At 42.5% G+C, this 19,896-nt stretch overlaps 2 protein-coding genes across 5 annotated transcripts in view; one reads left to right on the top strand and one right to left on the bottom strand.

Moving 5' to 3' along the window:
* usp32 (ubiquitin specific peptidase 32) overlaps positions 1–1,242 on the bottom strand; it is a 65,760-nt gene extending 64,518 nt beyond the window's left edge. For all 4 annotated transcript variants that reach the window (XM_085371605.1, XM_085371603.1, XM_085371604.1 and 1 more), the window contains exon 1: positions 1,075–1,242. In XM_085371605.1, the coding sequence (XP_085227731.1) occupies positions 1,075–1,132 (58 nt within the window). In that variant the 5' untranslated portion in view covers positions 1,133–1,242. The remainder of the gene's footprint in view (positions 1–1,074) is intronic.
* Positions 1,243–8,292: 7,050 nt separating this feature from the next.
* On the top strand, positions 8,293–15,564 carry LOC146618221 (amyloid protein-binding protein 2-like). The gene is made up of 10 exons (XM_085370676.1): positions 8,293–9,410; positions 10,692–10,860; positions 10,950–11,039; positions 11,144–11,211; positions 11,291–11,396; positions 11,482–11,606; positions 11,996–12,081; positions 12,459–12,649; positions 13,414–13,579; positions 13,889–15,564. Exons 1-10 carry the CDS (start codon positions 9,262–9,264, stop codon positions 14,149–14,151), a joined length of 1,413 nt encoding a protein of 470 aa, XP_085226802.1. The 5' UTR covers positions 8,293–9,261; the 3' UTR covers positions 14,152–15,564.
* Positions 15,565–19,896: the final 4,332 nt, after the last annotated feature.

Genomic DNA, 19,896 nt, shown 5'->3' on the forward strand with positions numbered 1-19,896 from the left:
GCATTAGATTACAGGCCTGTCAACGCTTGTTTGTTTACCAGAGACCAGCCAATGGCTTCCCCAGTGTTAAAAAGCCCACCTGATCATTTTTAAGAGACTGACTGCAGCGGCAGCTATTTAAAGCACAACTGGTTGTTGTTCCGCTCCAACTACACGGCTAGCTGGTGGACGCTAGGCTCCGCAGAACCTGACAGCTCACTAGCAACAACAGTAACGATTAAGCAGCACATGGCTCGGTTTGAAAACCGGGAGACGAGGGCTGCAACAAACAGTCTGGAGGCATTCCCCACTGACAACTTAGGTGAAAGCCAGCTAACTGTCTAGCTACTAGACAAGCAAGCTAGTGGTAGCAGCACAGACATAAACGTTAGTCAGCTGCAGTTAGCTTGATACAGAGGCAACCTGTGATGCCATCCAAAAATATATATAAATGAAAAATATATTCAAGCACGGATTCGAGATTTCTTTCACAACTGTTTCTCCAAATACTGTCCGCGCAGCCCATCCCTCCTCGCTAGCCAGCACTAGCTCCCACAGCAATTAGCTGGACAGGACGTCAAACCAAGCGTAGTTCAACAACCTGCCAATTTAACTAGACCTTGCACTTAAATAAAGACACGCGCTTCATAAAAATACTTCAGGATTATCTCTATGCTATAAGGAATAATAATTAAATTCGGCGCGGTCAGATTTTACACAGCGACTGTTTAACTACGTTATTTTTCAAGATTTCATTATCCACATACGCTTTCCGCTGCAACCCAGCGTTGTCTCTTACGAGGGCAAACGACTGCGGAAAATACATGCTCAGCTAGTGATTAACTAAACATCAGAAAAAATAAGGAAGCTTTTCGACTAATTTTAATGCCGAAATGAATACTGGGCACAACAATTCCATCGAGGCCGTGCGTTTACTTTATACCCGGCGTCTACTTCGTATAACAGGTGAACCCAGTTAAAGCGTTACACTTTAACGGGTGGTCAGGACGTTCTCTTTTCCATATGGCTAGCCCAAAAGCAGACAGCTAACCTAGCGCAACGACAGATTTCTACTTCCCACGATTTTTGGCTTACCTCTCTTAACGGCCTCGTCATATGACAGGAATCCTATCCTCGACTCCTTGGCCCCCATGCTCCCCTCATTTCATTGCAGTGTGAGGAAATAAACGTTACGAGCTGAGTTGGACAGGGGTGTTTGTCGCCTTATCCGTTTATTGTGAAATGGGCTCCTGGCGGTATGTGTATGTGGTGAACGGGTGAATGTTTTTCAGCGACGCCTCCATTCTGTCACATGATCTGACTCTACAGGTCAGTTGATCTGCGAGTTCTAATACGAGTGAACGCAACCCGAATCACATACAGGGGTGGGGGGTTTCGACTTCAGACGGGGTTTTCAGTCTTATCCGGGAAAATGCAAAACAGCACTTTTACTTAGTATGCGAAGTCATACCAAGCTGTCAGTGTGCGACGAGTGCAGCCACAGTTCAAACCAGTGATAACAGCCCCACCGTGTGGTGGTGCTGCTGAATAACGCTAGCTGACTCTCCCCACAGCGACCCCCGAAGGTACGTTCAGTCAGACGATACTGGTGGCACATAGCAGATGAAAGTTTGCAATATATAGTGTCTAATAGTGATGGGCAGATGAAGCCTCATGAAGCACTGAAGCTTTTCATCCAATTGGTTCACCTCAACGCGAAGCTTCTTGAAGCTTCATTTGCTCTAGCAGAACACCTACTGGACGTAAAAATATTAGTTGGCATGAATTTGAAGAGTGTGGCATTTTGCACACAGCCTGTAAATGTCAACAACAAAAGGAGTGTGTAAAACATCTATATTGTAGTGATGGCAGTATACTGTGTATATTTATGCTGGCAGTATGGAAAATGATTATTTGCGGCAAAGTTTGAACCGCTTCCTGAACCAGTCACGTGGTACAGCCGGGCAGCGAGGCTTCGGACGTCATCATTTTCAGCTCCTCCCATAAATGAAGCAAGCCTCGATACGCGCTTCGCGGAAACGCCCCCTCCATTACTCGACACACGCTTCGAAGCCTCGATACAGAACGTCACATCACTAGTGTCTAACGCGTATATGGCGTTTGTTGCATTTCAGTGAATGTGGGAAGTAGTCCACTTATGTCAGTCGTTGTGAGTTCAGAATTTTTACACCAAAGTCGTAAATACTTATTTAAAGTTTGTCATAATGCTTGCAGAGGCGGATCTAGAAGGGTGGCATGGGGTGGCAAGTGTCACCCTAAAATGATCTCTTGCCACCCCAAGTGCCACCCTAGTTTTACATATGACAGTGTTGTTTATTAAAATAAGATAGTATTAACACTTTAAGTGCAGTTACAGTTAACAGTGAATATAAATTCTAAAACTGAATATATTGCATAGTGTTACCCCCCTCCACCATTAACAAATGGTTCAACCCACAGCGCAGACCTCTTGTTTTCAGTAGTAGTCAAGAACGGCCAATTATACCCTGGACCACAGAGGGTTAAATTTGAAAACGGTTTAAAAACAAACAAACATCCCCATTCTAAAATGTCATGTGACAATCTGATTCATAAAGAGTGATGATGTCACAAGGACATGTGATGATGTCACAAGGACATGCCTTTGATCCTTTGAAGTTTTTCTATAAATAGGGGTCAGGAGCAGCAAGTTTTAGTCAGTTTGTTCGCAGCCTTCAAACGTTCGACCAGAGATACATTTGAAAGTATTTGTAAACCTCTTCAGAGTCACTGTGCACAGGATTAAAAATGGATCCACGAGAACACCAACAAAGAATAAACAATCTTGCTGCCTCTCCTTCGAGGTCTGGCCGGCCACTCACTGCAAGAGGTAAGCCTGATATGACACGATCCATTGGTGCCTCATCAGTCCAAAGGACATTACAGGAAAACTCCGACCTACATGCAAAAATTAAACAAATTGAAGAAGAGAAGCTTCAACTGGAGGAGAAGTGCAGACAATTGGAAGCACGAAATCAAGAGCTGGAAAAACAACAGCAACGCCAGCCTTACACAAAAATTATTAGTGAGGCCTGGGAAGGAAAGTTTGGTGAAGCACGAGAGAGGATTTTGGTCCTGATGAAGGAAAACAAGACAAAGAGTGCTGAATTAAAAGAAACGTCTGCCCAGCTTCAACGCGCGAATGCTACTATTGGGGAGATGCAAAGGGATCTCCAAAACATGGAGCAAAAGAATCAGGCGCTCCAAGGAACGCTTGATGAAGCTATGGAACAAACTGCACAAATCCTCGGACAGAAAAAGGAAGGGGTCACACAAATGCAGGACCAACTCAAAGGCATAAAGAAAAAATACGAAGTGCTGAAAGTCAGGCTGGATGAAACAGAGTGCAAAAATAAAGAGCTTCTTCAAGAGAAAGAGCAACAGGAAGAAGAAAAAAAACGTATTCTCCAGGACTTGGAGAGAAGAAATGAGCAGTTAGAAAAGATGCACGAGGAAAAACAACAGCAAAATACAGACAACCGCAATCTATTAAAAGAAATGGAGCAAAGATGCCAGAAACTTGAGAAGGAAGTTGAAGAAACAACCGATCAGCTGAGAACCCTCATCCTAGAGAAGAAAGTGGTCGTGGAAAAGCTCATGGAAAAGAAGAAAAAACGTTTCCGCTTCTTCTGGAGGAGGGACACTCCTGCTTTTTCTACTTTTTCTATTTTTTCTACTGCAGATGTCACCTCGTCTCCCTCCACCTCTGTTCCATCTTAATTTTCACCTCTCCTCTCCCCTTCTCTCCTAACACTTCTTCCCTCTCTCCTTCATCTTTTTTCACCCCAACCAGTCCCGGCAGTTGACTGCCCCTCGTGAGCCTGGTTCTGCCGGAAGTTTCTGCCCGTTTAAAGGCAGTTTTTCTTCCCCACTGTCGCCTAGTGCTTGCTCAGAGGGGATTGTTGGGGTTTTCTCTTTTCTTTTTTTTCCCTTCTTATTACCATTTTCCTTTATTTACCGATTTGTTTTGTTTACTTTTCTTTTACGTTGTTTCTTTATTTACTTGTTTAACTTTTTTTCAACTTATGTAATAAACTAATAAACCAATTGAATTTATCCTCTGCGTATTTTACATCTAATCTTTAAAGAATATTTCCAAAACATTTTCAAACATCACGATCTGTCTTTTGTTTGCTTGTTAAAACCCCGTAAATGGTGAAGTAAAAACCCTGTGATATGGTTTAAAACATCAAAATAGACTAAACAACTAGTCTAAAACTAAGAGACACAGGATAAAGTTGGTGTGAAGGTTTCAGTCTGTGAATGAATCTAAGCACCATCACCTTAACTTTAAATTCATCTCTGTTACCCTCTTTGTGACTGAACTCTGACCGTGAGCACCACAGCCACTGCGCACCAGTCACACGCACTTTAAATCCATCACAGTAAACACTTGGACTTAACGCTACAAGCGCCACTTCAACGACCACATGGGATCTGTACAAGACACAAACTGAAAGCATTGGGGGATATATTACACCACAGGTGCCGTATTTGTGGGGGTAGTTACAGAGGTTGTAATTTTTGCAACGAGACTTTGGCTTTAACCGAAGATGGGGCTCCAAGTTCTGCTTTACTGGCCGAATATTGTTGGTGAGAAACACTCAGTTGTGTTACATTGCTGTGTGTTTGTATAACGAGTCACTTAACTGGTGCTGTGAACATAAAGCAGCTTGTTGCCTGCTGGAGCATTTCGGTGTGTTGGGAAGCTGCTGAAGCAGAATGACCACACTTGAAAAATGTGTAGAAATTGTGAGCTGGCCTTAAGTGTATCAAGTACTGTGTGAGTCTCAGTTTGTCATGTCTCTGTGTTTTTCAGGATACATCAGGATTGGCTGGTGTTTGCTGCATGGGCTGCTTACCAGTAGTGTTTCTCCCTCTTTACTCACTGCGTGTATCTCTTGATGGTAATGCACCCTCTGCTTAGCTCGCTGGATCTGTGAGCACAACTTTTGAATGACTTTGCTGAAAATAACTTGAATAATTTCTGCATTTCTCCTAAGCAGGTATATGCAGTTGATCATACATGTACCATATGTGAAGAGGGGCATTTCAAGACTATTTAAAATACTTTTTTTTAGGTCTTACTGACCACATAAGGCACTTTAGACTCAAAGTTACCTTTAACCATACAGCGCTTTATTCTGTAAACTTCAAGCACTTTATCTGCCTCAGTTTAATAATAAATTAACCCACAATGCTTCACATACTCTGGACTATTTAAAAGGATCCTTCTATGGCCTCTGACAGTGGACTCATCTCTGTGCTTGTCCTGCTAGACCTTAGTGCAGTGTTCGATACTGTCGACCATAATATCCTATTAGAGCGATTAGAACATGCTGTAGGTATTACAGGTACTGCACTGCAGTGGTTTGTATCATATCTATCTAATAGACTCCAGTTTGTGCATTTAAATGGAGAGTCCTCTTCACACACTGAGGTTAATTATGGAGTTCCACAGGGTTCAGTGCTGGGACCAATTCTGTTTACATTATACATGCTTCCCTTAGGCAGCATCATTAGAAGGCAGCATACATTTTCACTGCTATGCAGATGACACCCAGCTCTATCTGTCCATGAAGCCAGATAACACACACCAATGAGTTAAACTGCAGGAATGTCTTAAAGACATAAAGACCTGGATGGCCGCTAACTTTCTGCTTCTTAATTCAGATAAAACTGAGGTTATTGTACTCGGCCCTGAAAAGCCTAGAAATATGGTATCTAAGCAGATTCTTACTCTGGATGGCATTACCTTGGCCTCCAGTAACGCTGTGAGGAACCTTGGAGTCATTTTTGACCAGGACATGTCCTTCAATGCACATATTAAACAAATATGTAAGACTGCGTTCTTCCATTTGTGCAACATCTCTAAAGTTAGAAATATCCTGTCTCAGAGTGACGCTGAAAAACTAGTTCATGCATTTATTACTTCCAGGCTGGACGACTGTAATTCATTATTATCAGGAAGTCCTAAAAACTCCCTGAAAAGCCTTCAGCTGATCCAAAATGCTGCAGCAAGAGTCCTGACAGGGACTAGAAAGAGAGAGCAGATTTCTCCTGTTTTGGCTTCCTGTTAAATCCAGAATTCAAAATCCTGCTCCTCACATACAAGGTCTTAAACAATCAGGCCTGATTTGTCCTCCTTCTTTTCTCACAGAGCATGGAAGCTCCTATTTTAATCCTAAAACTGTACTAAGAGACTTTGCTAAGTTTTCCTTTAATTTGTCACCCATCCGTAAACCCTGAACAGATCTTTATAAATAACTGAAGAAACAGATTTTTGTCGATTTTGCACAGATAATGTAACAACGTAACTGTGCAGGTAGTGCTGAAATAACCAAAGAAGGAAGGGAGTAACGTAGAAATGAATTAGCTACAGTGAGTTATATATGATAGTATAAATGGTCTGTTTGAATATAATGTTGACAGTGATGTGTGACTAATGTAAACGTTCAGGAAATAAGTGTAGCACTTTATAACAATGCTGCACTATTAAGCATTATTAAGGTATTAGTAAGGTGCTGGTCTTTGTGAGTCCATGTTTTGTCCTGATGTACATTGCGGGTGAATTCAGGGTCCTGGTGATGATGTTTTGACACCAGCTTTTTATCTATAAGCAATAATATATTATGGCGGAGTCCATTAAGCTTTGATGAAGTTTTTATCACTTGTGTTTTCCATATGACAAGTAAGAACTGTCTGCATGGGCTGCTTGAATATGAGCTTCACACTGTTCTTAGTGCAGATAAGAACTGTTTAATCCCATCTAAGCCCCACTGTTCTCTGTGCAGCAGTGGACGGCTGGCTGGCAAGGAGGCTGGGCCTGACCTCCAGGTTTGCAGCATGGCTGGATGTAGCTGTCGATAACCTGGGCAGAGGCATGCTGTGGAGTCTGCTGCTTAAGGTCTTACGTTTGAAGCACATCATCACACATGCACAAGGCGATGAAAACGAGGCTGTACTTAAATACCAGCAAAAAATGTTGTGCAGAAGTCAGGAAAGACTTGAGATGAGGTATTGGTGACTAAAGCCGTAATCAACCTGCTGAGGAGGTGTTCGGGGCAGGAAATGGAACAAGGAGGCTTGGTGGTGGGATGAGGAAGTATTCAAAAGTAAAGTGGAATAAGCAGCGAGGTATATTTGAACATACACAATAGTTTATTTTTAGCTTACAAACATCTGAGCATAAAGTGCTGACAAGGAACCCTGGTGTAAACATTAAAATGAAAGTCAGTACAATGTGCAGATTGCAGAAATATACATAAAAAAAATCAGTGGCTTTACCACACTCAGTTTTTCGACATCTGTGAACTACTAGACAGTCATTCAATTAAAAAATAATATTAAATAAATAAAACTAATAAATAAAAAATACACACATCTTACTGATCTCTGCAGTCAGTAACATTACACATAAAGTGCAAACATAATAGCAATTGTATAAACACACACACAAACACGCCTTTAAAGTTTAAAGGCGTGAAATTGGACGGTCTAGTTCTGATTAGCGTCACCGCTGTCTCGGTGGAGTTTAATAAACTCGGCCGTCTGCTTCTTGCTATCTAAAATATAACCAGACACTGGTGTAAATTCTCGACTGTCTCATACTTCTGTTTAATAAGTTTTCTGTTTGACGTTTAGTCAGCTGTGTGAAAACCAAGGAGGAACCCACCCGGGGGATTAATAAAGTTTTATTTTATCTAATCTAATAACTTTAATCTCAGCCAAACCGATTTACTCACGAACAAACAAAACACTGAAAAAAGCCCAACAATAACATTTTTAGGTTGTCTAAGTGACTTATATATCACGTTTAACCCGAGCAGCGAAACTCCGCGGTGATCTGAAAATGATGTGCCGGGAGTTGTGCCGTTCTCGGCCGCATCAGTAACCCTCGAGCTCCCGGCTAGCTGTCGAGCTGGTGGGTAGCAGACGCCTCTGAAAACGTCGAAGCACTTTTGCAAATATGGGATATCTTGATAAACCGAGCAGATATTTGATGTTTACACAACTACTTTCTCGCCTGAAAATATGTTAAAAGTTTATTTTGTGACCCAGAAAGATTAGTATGAGTAATTTTAAAACTTAGTAGCGGCCGCCATTGCTGGAAACTGGAGTTTGGCTGGGCCGCGCTATGAATTCTGGGATATGGTAGTAATTTGGACAGCCGCGCGTCGCTGTGACGTAATCGGTCTACAAATGCGGCCTCAGGAGGATGCAGCCCATGAATTTGGACATGTCCAGAGTATAATTGCAGCCTTTGCGGTTAGAAAATTGCACTTGATCATGTCGCGATATTATCGCAAATGCGATATATCGTTCAGCCCTATTGTCATGTCATTGAGAGAATTTAATATTTGAGCAGAGTTCTAGCTCCCATAGATCTCTGAAACATTAGTCAGTGAATTCCAGATACTCCCCATCTTAACTCATTATGTGTATAAAGCACACCTGTCTGCAGAATCAGTTTCTTTCCAGTTTCTCCACCAAAGAACAAAAGTCTTCCCACATGACATTAACCCAAAACATACCAACAAGGTAACAAAGGAGAGGATAAGAAGAAGCTTGGCATTCCTATATGAAATTTGTGGAGTGAGCCGAAGCCTCAAGTTGCTAAGCAACAGCCAGGTTTTAGAGTTTCTGTAAAGAGCAATGGGCCAAAATCCCTACAAGAAACATCTTACTGCTGTGCTTCCCAACAAGGGTTTCTCCACCAAAATACTAAATATTTATTTCACTTAGAAACTGATTTGCATGTCATTAACTTTTACATAATGCGTGTTTCTGGATTTTGGGTTGATATTCTCTGTGCCTTAAAACTTTAGAGCAGGGGTGTCAAACTCAAATACAGAGTGGGCCAAAATTCAAAATGGAACAAAGTTGCAGGCTAACATTAATATTTATTGAAAAAAAAATCTTCCTCCAGATGTAAGAATGAATCTTTTCTTATGGACTCAAATAGGTTTTGCTGGAAAACTGAATATGGAACAAGCAAAGTATTAGTATTATACAGCTAATATATATATTAGCTGTATAATACCAGTAGGCCAGCTCTAATAATAATTTGGTATGGCTTCGCAGGCCAAATGTAATTAGGCTGCGGGCCAAATTTGGCCCACGGGCCAGAGTTTGACACCTATGCTCTAGAGATTTCTTTCTAAGTGACCAAACTTCCAGTCAAAGTTTGGTTTTCTTAAGACCCTTGTGCTATGACCAGCAGACACCATAGTTGTTAGGCAGATGACTGTCATGTTTCTGTTTGTAGGTGGCTTCTTGTCTGATGCGGGCTGGTATGGAGATGCAGAGAAAGTGTTTCTGTCGTGCCTGCAGCTGTGCACGCTCCACAGTGAGGTCCTCCACTGCTACCGGGCTGTGGAATGCTGTGTCAGGTCAGTGTCAAAGAGCTGCTTTTATTCACCAGGGAACTCTGTGTCCTATAGTTACAATACCATAATTGTTAGATGTGCCAGATATGATGTTACACAACATGTGTTTTCTCCCAGAACACTTAGGCGTCTGACAGCACAGCTTGAAATGTTAGTTGTGAATAAAAGCCACTGAGTGATTCATATGAAGAGCTGTTATACAGTCTGTCTTTACATTTTTTTGATTCTTATCAGATGAAAACGGATAAAACACAGAAACTGTATCTCATCACAGACGGTTAAGCTTTCCTTCTGAGTGGAAGTAGCAGCTATCTGTCATGGAGTAACAACACTGTAACTGTTATAAACTAAAACAGCAACATTGTTAGAAGTACCATGGGCCCATATTTAAGGCCTTGTATATAAATGAATCCTAGCAAATGGTATTAATGAATAAACTGAACACTGTAGAGCTAAGAAAAAGCTGCAAAAATGTTTGATCCAGATGTTTCTGTAGCATATTTGGTCCTGACGGGTGTGTTGACCGGGCACAAACATGTAAGCTGTGGTACAGTTTTATATGAGCTCTGCTGTCTCTGTAGTGTGTAACCGAGTGGGTGTGATGGGTTGTCCGTGATGGAGAGCAGTTTGTTCAGTGACCGCCTGTCCCTTGCTGCCCAATGACGATTCCAGATTAGTTTGTTGATCCTGCTACATGTCTACCAGCATCCCGAGAAACTAGAGACTGTTCATCCGCCTGTTGTACACAGCATCACTGTTGGGTTCTCCAGTTTAGTGTCCAGTCATTTAAGTGAACTATGGAAGTCAGCAACCATCTCTTTGTCCTGGGGACGTTCAGGAAGGGGAGATTTTTGTTGGACCATCCCACAAAACGTCTCACCAGTACCTGTACTCTGACTCCTGCCCACCCAACCACTGCAGTGTCGTTAGAGAGCATCTGCATGTGGCTCGATTCCCTGTTACACTGGAAATCTATAGTGTAGAAAATCAACAGGACTGTCCTGTGTGGTGCCCCAGTAGCACTAACACCACATTAAAGATGGGCTTCACCATCCATACAAACTGAGGAATCCAGGAGACGGTAGCAGTGGTGACAGCCAGCCTGAGCTTCTCTCATACATGCACACACACATGTTGCAAATTGCGGCAAACTGAATCCAGTTATTTTCAGGGAAACCAGTGCAGCAGTTTCCTTCCACAGCTTTTGTTGTTTTTAAATTGACAGTTATGCAGTAATACAGCAGATAAGACTGAGACTGAAGCGTCCCTGTCTTCTCTCTTCAGGCTGCTTCATGTCCGTAATGGAAACTGCAAGTACCACCTTGGGGAGGAGACCTTCAAGCTTGCTCAGTCTTACATGGACAAACTAGCCAAACATGGCCACCAGGCCAACAAGGCAGCGCTGTACGGCGAGCTCTGTGCCTTGCTCTTTGCCAAAAGCCACTATGACGAGGTGTGTAGGTTTGACCACTGAGGTGCTTTACAGTTTTGATACTGAGACAACTGAAAGTCCTTTCTGTCTGCAATGACCTTGTCTCTCAGGCGTACAGGTGGTGTATAGAGGCTATGAAGGAAATTACTCCAGGGCTGCCTGTCAAAGTAGTGGTTGATGTCCTTCGCCAGGCCTCCAAGGTAACACTCACACATGTATTTATCGCTCAGATCAGTCTTTGTCTGAATTTTTACACTAGTCTTCCAGACACATGTGTAAACTGTGGATTGTCTCTTCCCTGCAGGCCTGCGTGGTGAAAAGAGAGTTCAGAAAAGCAGAGCAGCTGATCAAACATGCAGTGTTTCTAGCAAGGTAACCCGCTGGGTGTAATGAAGACTCGACAGGGTACTTTCTAACATCGCAGTTTCTGACTGAAAATATTGTCTTACAGAGAACATTTTGGACACAAGCATCCCAAGTACTCCGACACGCTGCTAGATTATGGATTTTACTTATTAAATGTGGACAACATATGCCAATCGGTTGCTATTTACCAGGTACGTAGAGCGATGTGCTACAGGAGTATGCTCTTGTTTTCAGTGATGTTATTTAATTCAATCTTGTCTGATGTACAAATCCCAGACAGCGCTGGATATCCGACAATCGGTCTTTGGGGGGAAGAACATCCATGTTGCCACAGCCCATGAAGACCTAGCCTACTCCTCATATGTGCACCAGTACAGCTCTGGGAAATTTGACAATGCTCTGTGAGTGCATCTTCTAAACTCGGCTAATTACATTCCTCATGAGCTGCCTTGTAAATGTAGTCCAACACCCAAAGTCAGACTCTGGTATTTGGGTAATGTGTATGCAGCTGCACATATCAAATGTTTAACTGTACACACGGGCAGACGTAAAGATGACTGGAGATGCCTGTTGTTTGTGTAATTAATCATGTGATGCTCCTCGTGTATACAAAGGCTGTGATTCAGCATTGCCTAATGGTGAGACCTTTGATCCACTTTTGGACCGTATGAGCTGCAAAACAACTTTGTTCAATGGAAACACTTGATATTCTTGGAAGTGTTTGTCCCCAATATGTAGAGTTTCCAGCCAAGTCTGAGTTACACGACTGAGTGCTGTGTTTGTCCCTCAGATTCCATGCAGAACGTGCCATAGACATCATAACTCACATTCTGCCTGAGGACCATCTTCTGCTGGCCTCCTCTAAGAGAGTCAAAGGTAAGGCAGGCAAAGTGGAGAGTAGTATTATGCTCGTGTGTGTGACTGGCTGCTTGTAATAAAGTACCTTGAAAGAACAATTTAAAACTGGTTCTTTGCTAAGTTGTCTATTCGTAGGTCAAACTTTTGTGGTTTGACAGATTAAAAAAACATTCAGCAAGTGAGTGAAAAAGCAGCCGATGTCCAAACAAACAGTTTGAAAGAGCTTCAGGACGCCTGGAGAATTATTGATTAAGACCAGTTTACATGGAGTCTGAATCCTTTAAAACATAAGAAGTTAGGGATAGCTCAAGACTTTTGCACAGTGCTGTATCTGTTTGAAGCTGTGCATTATGTCTTATAGACTCTATCCGCGTTTGCTTGTTTTTCCCCAACAGCCCTGATTCTGGAAGAAATTGCCATCGACTGTCACAATAAAGAGACAGAAGAGCGCCTCCTGCAGGAGGCTCACGACCTGCACCTCTCCTCGCTGCAGCTGGCCAAGAAGGCTTTCGGAGAGTTCAACGTACAGACAGCCAAACACTATGGCAACCTCGGACGACTCTACCAGTCCATGAGGAAGTTTAAGGTGAGGAGGACATGTGTGGTTTGTAATATTTGACACAATAATTCAAATTAAGGGGCATAAACCATCCCAGCGTGTGCCAGTTGTGCTGCCTTGTGATAAAAATAATCTCAGTGTAAGAAAAGGTCAACGGCAGAGAACAGCTATTCCACATTCACCTCATCTTGATTAAGAGATGAGTGTTTGTGTGAGAGTGAGTCACATTGTGCTTTTACAAGCACAAACCACTGTTTGTGGGAGACTGAATGGTTTTTGCTATTTAAAGCCAGAAATGATGAGATGTGAAATATTGTCATTGCAGTTGGCTGGGATTACACAAATATCAGAGTGGTGCACATTTATAAAGAGTGTGCACCAGTCTTAGATGCTGTCTTTGGCCTATAAAAAGCCAGAGTGGAGGTTAAAAGTAATCCTGCAGAAGTTCTAGTCTGCAGCTGAAATGACTTTGGGCAAGTATCTAATATCCTGCTGTTAATGAGAGACTGACTTGGGACTACACGTTATTCCTTTTAGTCCATTGGAAATGGACTGGAAAACAATTTAAGTGTGAAAGGCCATAACTTGCTTTCAGAGTGTAATGTGACAACTTTACTTTGACCCAGTTACAACACTTACAGGCACTGAACCACTTTTTGTTTTCAGTGGAAACGTAGCTGGATGTTTGATTTATGGGAAAGGCCATGGAAACCAAATAAATATTGCCTTTGAGTTTTGTCTTTGTTTGTGATTCATATCTCTTTGTCTTGCACACGTATTTGTGTAACCAGGAGGCAGAGGAGATGCACATCAAAGCCATCCAGATTAAGGAGCAGCTACTGGGCCACGAAGACTATGAGGTGGCTCTGTCTGTGGGTCACCTGGCCTCCCTCTACAACTATGACATGAACCAGTACGAGGATGCAGAGAGGCTCTATCTGCGCTCCATCGCTATCGGTCAGTAAGAGCAGAACAAGTGCACGTCCATGTTTTTTAGTGTCACAGTAAATGAGGCCCAAGGCCTGGGTCCTGATGTTGCTTCGTCACAGAACATGTTGTACTGAGATGCATCATACTCAACCTACTTCTCAGTTAATTGCCAAGTTTTGCTGTTATTGTTATGTAATCATTTATGTAGAGCTGACATTAATCAGTCCAACACCTGACGTTACTTCGCTACAATGGAAGAGGGTAACATTATCAAAAACGGGGCTCGAGTCAGAGAGACTGAATGAAACATGGTCTGTGATGTTTCTGTCTTCACAGGTAAAAAGCTGTTTGGCGAGGGTTACAGTGGGCTGGAGTACGACTACCGAGGCCTGATCAAACTCTACAACTCAGTGGGAAACTACGAGAAGGTGTTTGAATACCACAACGTACTGTCCAACTGGAACCGGCTGAGGGACCGGCAGTTTGCAGTGGCGGATGCCCTGGAGGACGTCAACACTACACCCCAGCAGACCCAGGAGGTGGTACAAGCTTTCCTATTGGCCCAGAGCCTAGGCCCCACCCGCCCCTGTCTCGGCTGATTGGTTGACCGAAGGAGAAGAGAGGAGGGAAAAGAGACAAGTGGGTGGGTTTTAGCCTGGTGTGGACATGATTTGAGCCCAAAATGTGATGCTTCAGTTTCACACGGATTAGTAACACAGCAAATTCAAACATCACTGGCAGCTTGGTTGACTTTGTATGCTGCCAGTACACACACACAGACATACACACGTTTTCATGGAATAAAAAAAATAAATAGAGAAGACACTTATCAAACCTCATCAACACACTCTCACCATCAAGATGCAGTCACTGCGTTTCTCCAACAGAAAGAGGACACATGCCCGAGACTGGGGACTCGAAAAGAAACGTCAGACGTCCTATAAGGATGACGCACGACCTCCTCGCCTCTCATCTCACTCGCCTTTTTCTTCCTGGACAGCAGTTTTGCTTTTGTACCGTACCAGTGTAGCTCAGATCTCCGGGAGCGAACCCGTGTTCTCAAGAGCTGCACGACAGCATCTGTGGAATACCTGCACATCCATCAGCATCACTTGGCAGATCACAGCTGGAAATAGTTGGATATTTTTGACACTTGTACAGTTAAAGAAAATACAGATTGTACTCTTGAGTTTTATTTGAAGGCTTTTTGTTGTTGTTTTTTTCTTTGCAATTAACTGAACGCGAACCCTCAAAGTTGCGTGGAGGAGAATGTGATAACACCAGGTGTGGTTTTTACACACAACAGGTTTTCACAGGTCTTTTTTTCCAGCTTAGTACTGACATAGCATCATTAAAATGCCAATAATTTATATGCAAACATATGTTTATGTAGCCCTTTGTTTAAGTTTTCTTACTGAATGAGAAATGGCTCAACACTATGATAACAAGGGACACGGATGGGAGGGCAAAGAGGAAGCTGCTACATGTGCAAAGGCTCCGCAGCCTCGCTTTGTTCATCTTGAGGCTGTATGTGTGAGTGAGTGAGTGGAACACAACTCTCGGTGCCCAAGTGCTCCACCGATGACTACCAGCCTTACACCAGCTTGCAGTTATCTGTCTGTAGACGGACCCATATTTTGAAGTGCTAAATAAACTATTATATCCTTAACGGCGCTACAGTGGGGACCAATATTGTGTGCTTGTGTGCGTGTTTGCATAGCAGCCTGATTATTGTGCATGTGGCCTCTCTGCTTCACACCCTCCTGTCAGAAAATCCCATTAAAGTTCCTGATATGTTTTTCTGTTACTGGCCCATCGTTCAGAGTCTCGCTGTCCAGAATCTCATCTGTTGCTTTATTTAAAAGCTCAGCTTCGGCTGGTTTTCAGTTTTACTCGACATCTTAGCTCTATAACAGGGGTGGGGGAACTCCAGGCCTCAAGGACTGGCGTCCTGCAGGTTTTACATGTGCTTGATCCAACACAGCTGGTTTAAATGGCTAAATTAAAAAGGTTTCCAGAGGTCTGACAATGAACTAATCATTGGATTCAGGTGTGTTGACCCAGGGTCATATCTAAAGCCTGCAGGACACCAGCTCTACAGCTGCCATGTTGGTATTTTAAAGCTAACTTAGGCTCTCTAGTGGACAAAGTATGCAACGGCCATTACATACTTTGTGCCGAAAGGGCTTTAAAGGAACATGTTCTTATTTTTAGGCTGTAATATTGTATCTTTTCATTATTCTCAGTTCTAAATAATCCTTATTGACCTTATCCTGAGCCTTGGGGCAGCCACTCAAGTCAGTGTCTATCTGAAAACAGCTCTTTTAGTGCCTCTGTCTCTCTTAAAGCCAGCTCTCTTCTGCCTGTCACACACAAATAGTTTGAACAGCAGGTGTGTAGCCAGAGCTGTGTGCGTGACTTAACCATGTTAATGGGTTTGGCTCACTGACATGAGAAAACAGAACATTTGAACACCTAGTTGGTCCATTTGAAACCTGTTTGGATTTTGTTCTGTATATTTGGAGTAAGCTACAGTGCTGCGACAAAGTATTTGCCTCCTGATTTCTTCATTTCATGCATGTTTGTCACACTGCAGTGATTAAGATCATCAGACAACATTTAAAATGAGATAACATACGTTTTTAATTGATTTGTGATTTTTGGTGAGGGACAAAAGAACCTACCTGGCCCTGTTTGAAAAAGGAAAAAAACAAAAACAGCTTTTCATAAAAAGAACATCACAGTAAGAGCATGTGGAGGGAGTGGGAGTGGAAGTGGGCTGCTTGGATGATTAAGGATCTGGATGGAAAAAGGAATTCTGCTCTCGACGTACAGCTCGAGCGTGCTCGGGTTACGCAGCAGAACAACACAATCCCAAATATACCAGCAAGTCCATGACCTTAACAGGTTGTTCATGGCCAACACCCCACCAGTGCTCCTCCGTACTCGACCAGTTTTTAGAGTTTAGGCCAGGTAGGTTTGGATAACTTTTTACCCTTAATCCTAATTTTGAGCTTATTCTGGTTATGTCTGTGTAACATTAACAGTTGTATGATGACCTGAAAGTGAGACAAAAATGCAAAAAAACAATGTATATATCAAGAACGGGGCAAGCTCTTGTTCACAGCACTGTTTATGTACCTGTGATCCTGTAAAGCCTTCCACTGCAGATGCTTTCAGTCTAATATTTAGTCCACAGTTTGGGAATCACCAGCTTCTCTGGATGGGATTTTTTCGTTAGTGCAATTCTAACATTACACATGGACCCTTGTTTCACTAAAGCAGTCTGTCAATATAAGAGGTGAAGGAGAAATGAGCGCTTAAAGAGACGCTGCGTAACAGTGGCGTGAAGAAAGGCATGGACGCATGCTGTAGCAGATGAAGGATGAGATTTTGCACAGTCGAGGCTGAACACAGGCTGTGGAGATTCTGTGCAACGTTACTGAGAATGTGATGCCATGGATGAATAGTCCGCTGTTAATTTAGTATTTAGTTTGTTTTGAAAAGAACGAATGAAGAAAACGAGCTTTGCCTTGCTGTTGCTTCAGTGCTGTCAATGTCTCCCTCTGTAACAGTGATGTGAGGGGCTGTAGCTGAGGAGGAGGTCCAGCTCTCAGCTAAACACTCAGTGCTTTGGCTTAAATAGACCCCCCACCCCTCCACCTCTGAGTAGATTTCTTATCTACAGACTTTACTTGTAAACAGGTGCATACAAAGAGAAGGATCATGAATATTTCTTTGTCTTAAAAAGTGAATCATGGAGAAACTTTGCATGATTTGACGTGTGTGCTGTGAGGGCTACGTCTGCATCTTCTCCAGAGGATTACAAAACAGGTCTCGGCAGCAGTTTCTAATCCAGCTTCGGCTGAGGTGCAAGTTCCTTTTTCCTGCTTGGCCAAGATGATCTGCTGATGTCTGAAAGGGAATAGTGTAGTTCAAGTGGTGGTGTCGGGGGTGGGGGGCGCAGGACAAAGTTCAAATTGAAGCTGCGATGTCTCCAACAGCCCGCTTCTCTCTTCAGAGTTCAAAGGAGACGTGTGGGATGTGTTCACTGTTGTCCTGTTACTGCTTCACTGTTAGCTTCAAAAACATTAAAACATCGTTGACCATCACAGTTTCCCTCTTTGCTGTCCGTCAGCTGTACACATCTGGACTTCACCATCCCAGCAAACAACAGGACACTTTTACACTGATGAGATGAAATATTCAGTTTATTTGATTTCAGTCCTTCAAGTTTTCTTCCTTTAAATCTGGCTTTAAGTATAGGTGAGTTATAGTGCATAATACAGCGAGTGGAAAGGAACTTCAGACTTTACTTGGAAATTGCCATTTTTGGCAATTGCCACTACATTTCACTGTGAAACTTTTACTCCTTTTATAGACTAGCCTTACAGCTTCCATCACTGACATTTTACACACAAGACAGATTTTAAAGGGTTAGGATTGCTGCTATACAAATCATAATCTTTTTTTTTTTACATATATTTGATCGTGCTGGAATTAAAAGTACACCCTGCAGAGCACATAAAAGAGGCAAACGAGGTAAAGTGTGCATAGTAGCAGGCACAGGCGGACGATCTTCCTGCGAGCATGCAGAGGTGGGATGCCCAGGATTTGTAAAGTGTTCACTCTGCAAAGTGCTTCTATTGCCGGGCATAAATGAGGGTCGTTAGATCAGGTAGCGAGGCAGCAGAGAAAGCCACAAGGTGTCTTTGGATCAAGAAGGCAGATCTGTTGACGACTGCGGCTGTGAGTCTGATTAATCCAGGTGAGAGAGGGTGTCTGATGTTGAGAGGTTTAAAACCTGTGATGACCTCATGTTACATCACTGATGATGCATCCCAGCACACTAGTCTGTCATGCAGACCTCAACCAGGCACCGCTCATCACCCGAACACCACCATCACTACAGCGAAGCACGGTGGGGGCAGGATTACACTGTAGGGATGTTCCCTCTAATTTTTCATGTGTCTGAGCGAACACACAAACTCCCTGAGTGGTCTCTTGGACCACTGTGAGCAACAGCAGACGTGTGCACTGTGGTCACGCCAGCATCCAATCCACCCAGGTTACATGGTTTATTAAAATAATCAAATTACAGCATTTATGTTAGACGACTTTTAATTAACTGCTTTAGCCCACTTACAATGATTTTTTTTTTTTTTAAGAAATCTTGTTCATGACCTGTGCAGCATGTTAAAACTATTGGAAGTAAAAATAACTTAAACTCCAATTTTGAAAACACAACTTTCTAAAAAAGAAATTTATGAAGCTCTGACTCATATCATGAGTATGAGTCTGTGGTCTGGGAGAGAGTCTGTAACTCTGTCTGCAAAATACAGTAAATAATGACCAATGCTGGGCAGTTAATTATATAGTTACTTCTTCAAAAAGGTAACTGAGTTATGCAAACAACAACATTTTTTGCAGCTGTTTACCTAAAAATGCAGCCAAGGCGTTTTTTTTAAATAAACATTTCAAGCTATTTACAGAACACAAATTATTTGTGCCACTCCAAAAAATAATTCCTGTCCACTATGAGATGAAGGAGAACAACAGCCTGATACCTGCAGGCCTGACAGCAGCAGACGTATCACTGCTGTAACACCTGTAACATTCAGCAGTCGCCTCATTGTTCTGACACACAACAAAACTATTGACTACACTACACACTAACTACACACTAACTGCACACTAACTACACACTAACTACACAAGATTTGCACTAAACGTCGCAAATCTCTCACATCTCAAAAACACGCCGTCACTCCTGTTTTTACCGTTTCTTCCCACAGTAAATATAAACAACGACAGTATTCAGTAAAAAACAAAGAAACATTGCAGATATTTTTATCATAACTCTGGTTTTACGTGGCCGATCAACACAATTTAAAAACTGGTATAAAGTCCACACTTTTCCCTCAGTTGTTCCGTGGATGAGCCGAGGTCTCCCCTCTCGCCGCCGCCTCTGAACACACAAATACAAATTGCATGTGAAGCAGGAGGTGCAGATTTTTTTGCTATTGTTTTCTAAATCCAGGCTTGATCACGTGGAGGTATTTGGAAAACTTTTTTTGGCCAGCGGACGACTGTTGTCTCGCAGAAAGTCAAATCAAATGTATGCGATACACAATCAATTCACAAGAACACATTTAAACAGAAGGTGCCTGATTTCAACTAAACTAAATCATATCGTCACGTTTGGTTTTTTTCTTCTTTCTTGTTTTTTTTTATTTTTAAATTAAGCATCTTCTAATGAGAGTGCAAAAACAGTAAAGAAAGAAAAAAAGAGACCTCTTTCCTCTCGATGGAAAAATGCACCATGTCGACCAATTTTTTTAAAA

Source organism: Diplotaxodon limnothrissa, linkage group LG14 (genome assembly GCF_057381915.1).
Source record: "Diplotaxodon limnothrissa isolate DT_005_m linkage group LG14, D_limnothrissa_male_GT1.1, whole genome shotgun sequence".
Taxonomy (NCBI): domain Eukaryota; kingdom Metazoa; phylum Chordata; class Actinopteri; order Cichliformes; family Cichlidae; genus Diplotaxodon; species Diplotaxodon limnothrissa.

Excerpts from the sequence above, each read along its gene's own strand:
- LOC146618221 (XM_085370676.1), top strand. The coding sequence starts at position 9,262 with ATGACTGTCATGTTTCTGTTTGTAGGTGGCTTCTTGTCTGATGCGGGC. Across the intron at positions 12,650-13,413 it reads AGTCCATGAGGAAGTTTAAG|GAGGCAGAGGAGATGCACAT; the intron begins GTGAGGAGGACA and ends TTGTGTAACCAG. Across the intron at positions 13,580-13,888 it reads TCTGCGCTCCATCGCTATCG|GTAAAAAGCTGTTTGGCGAG; the intron begins GTCAGTAAGAGC and ends CTGTCTTCACAG.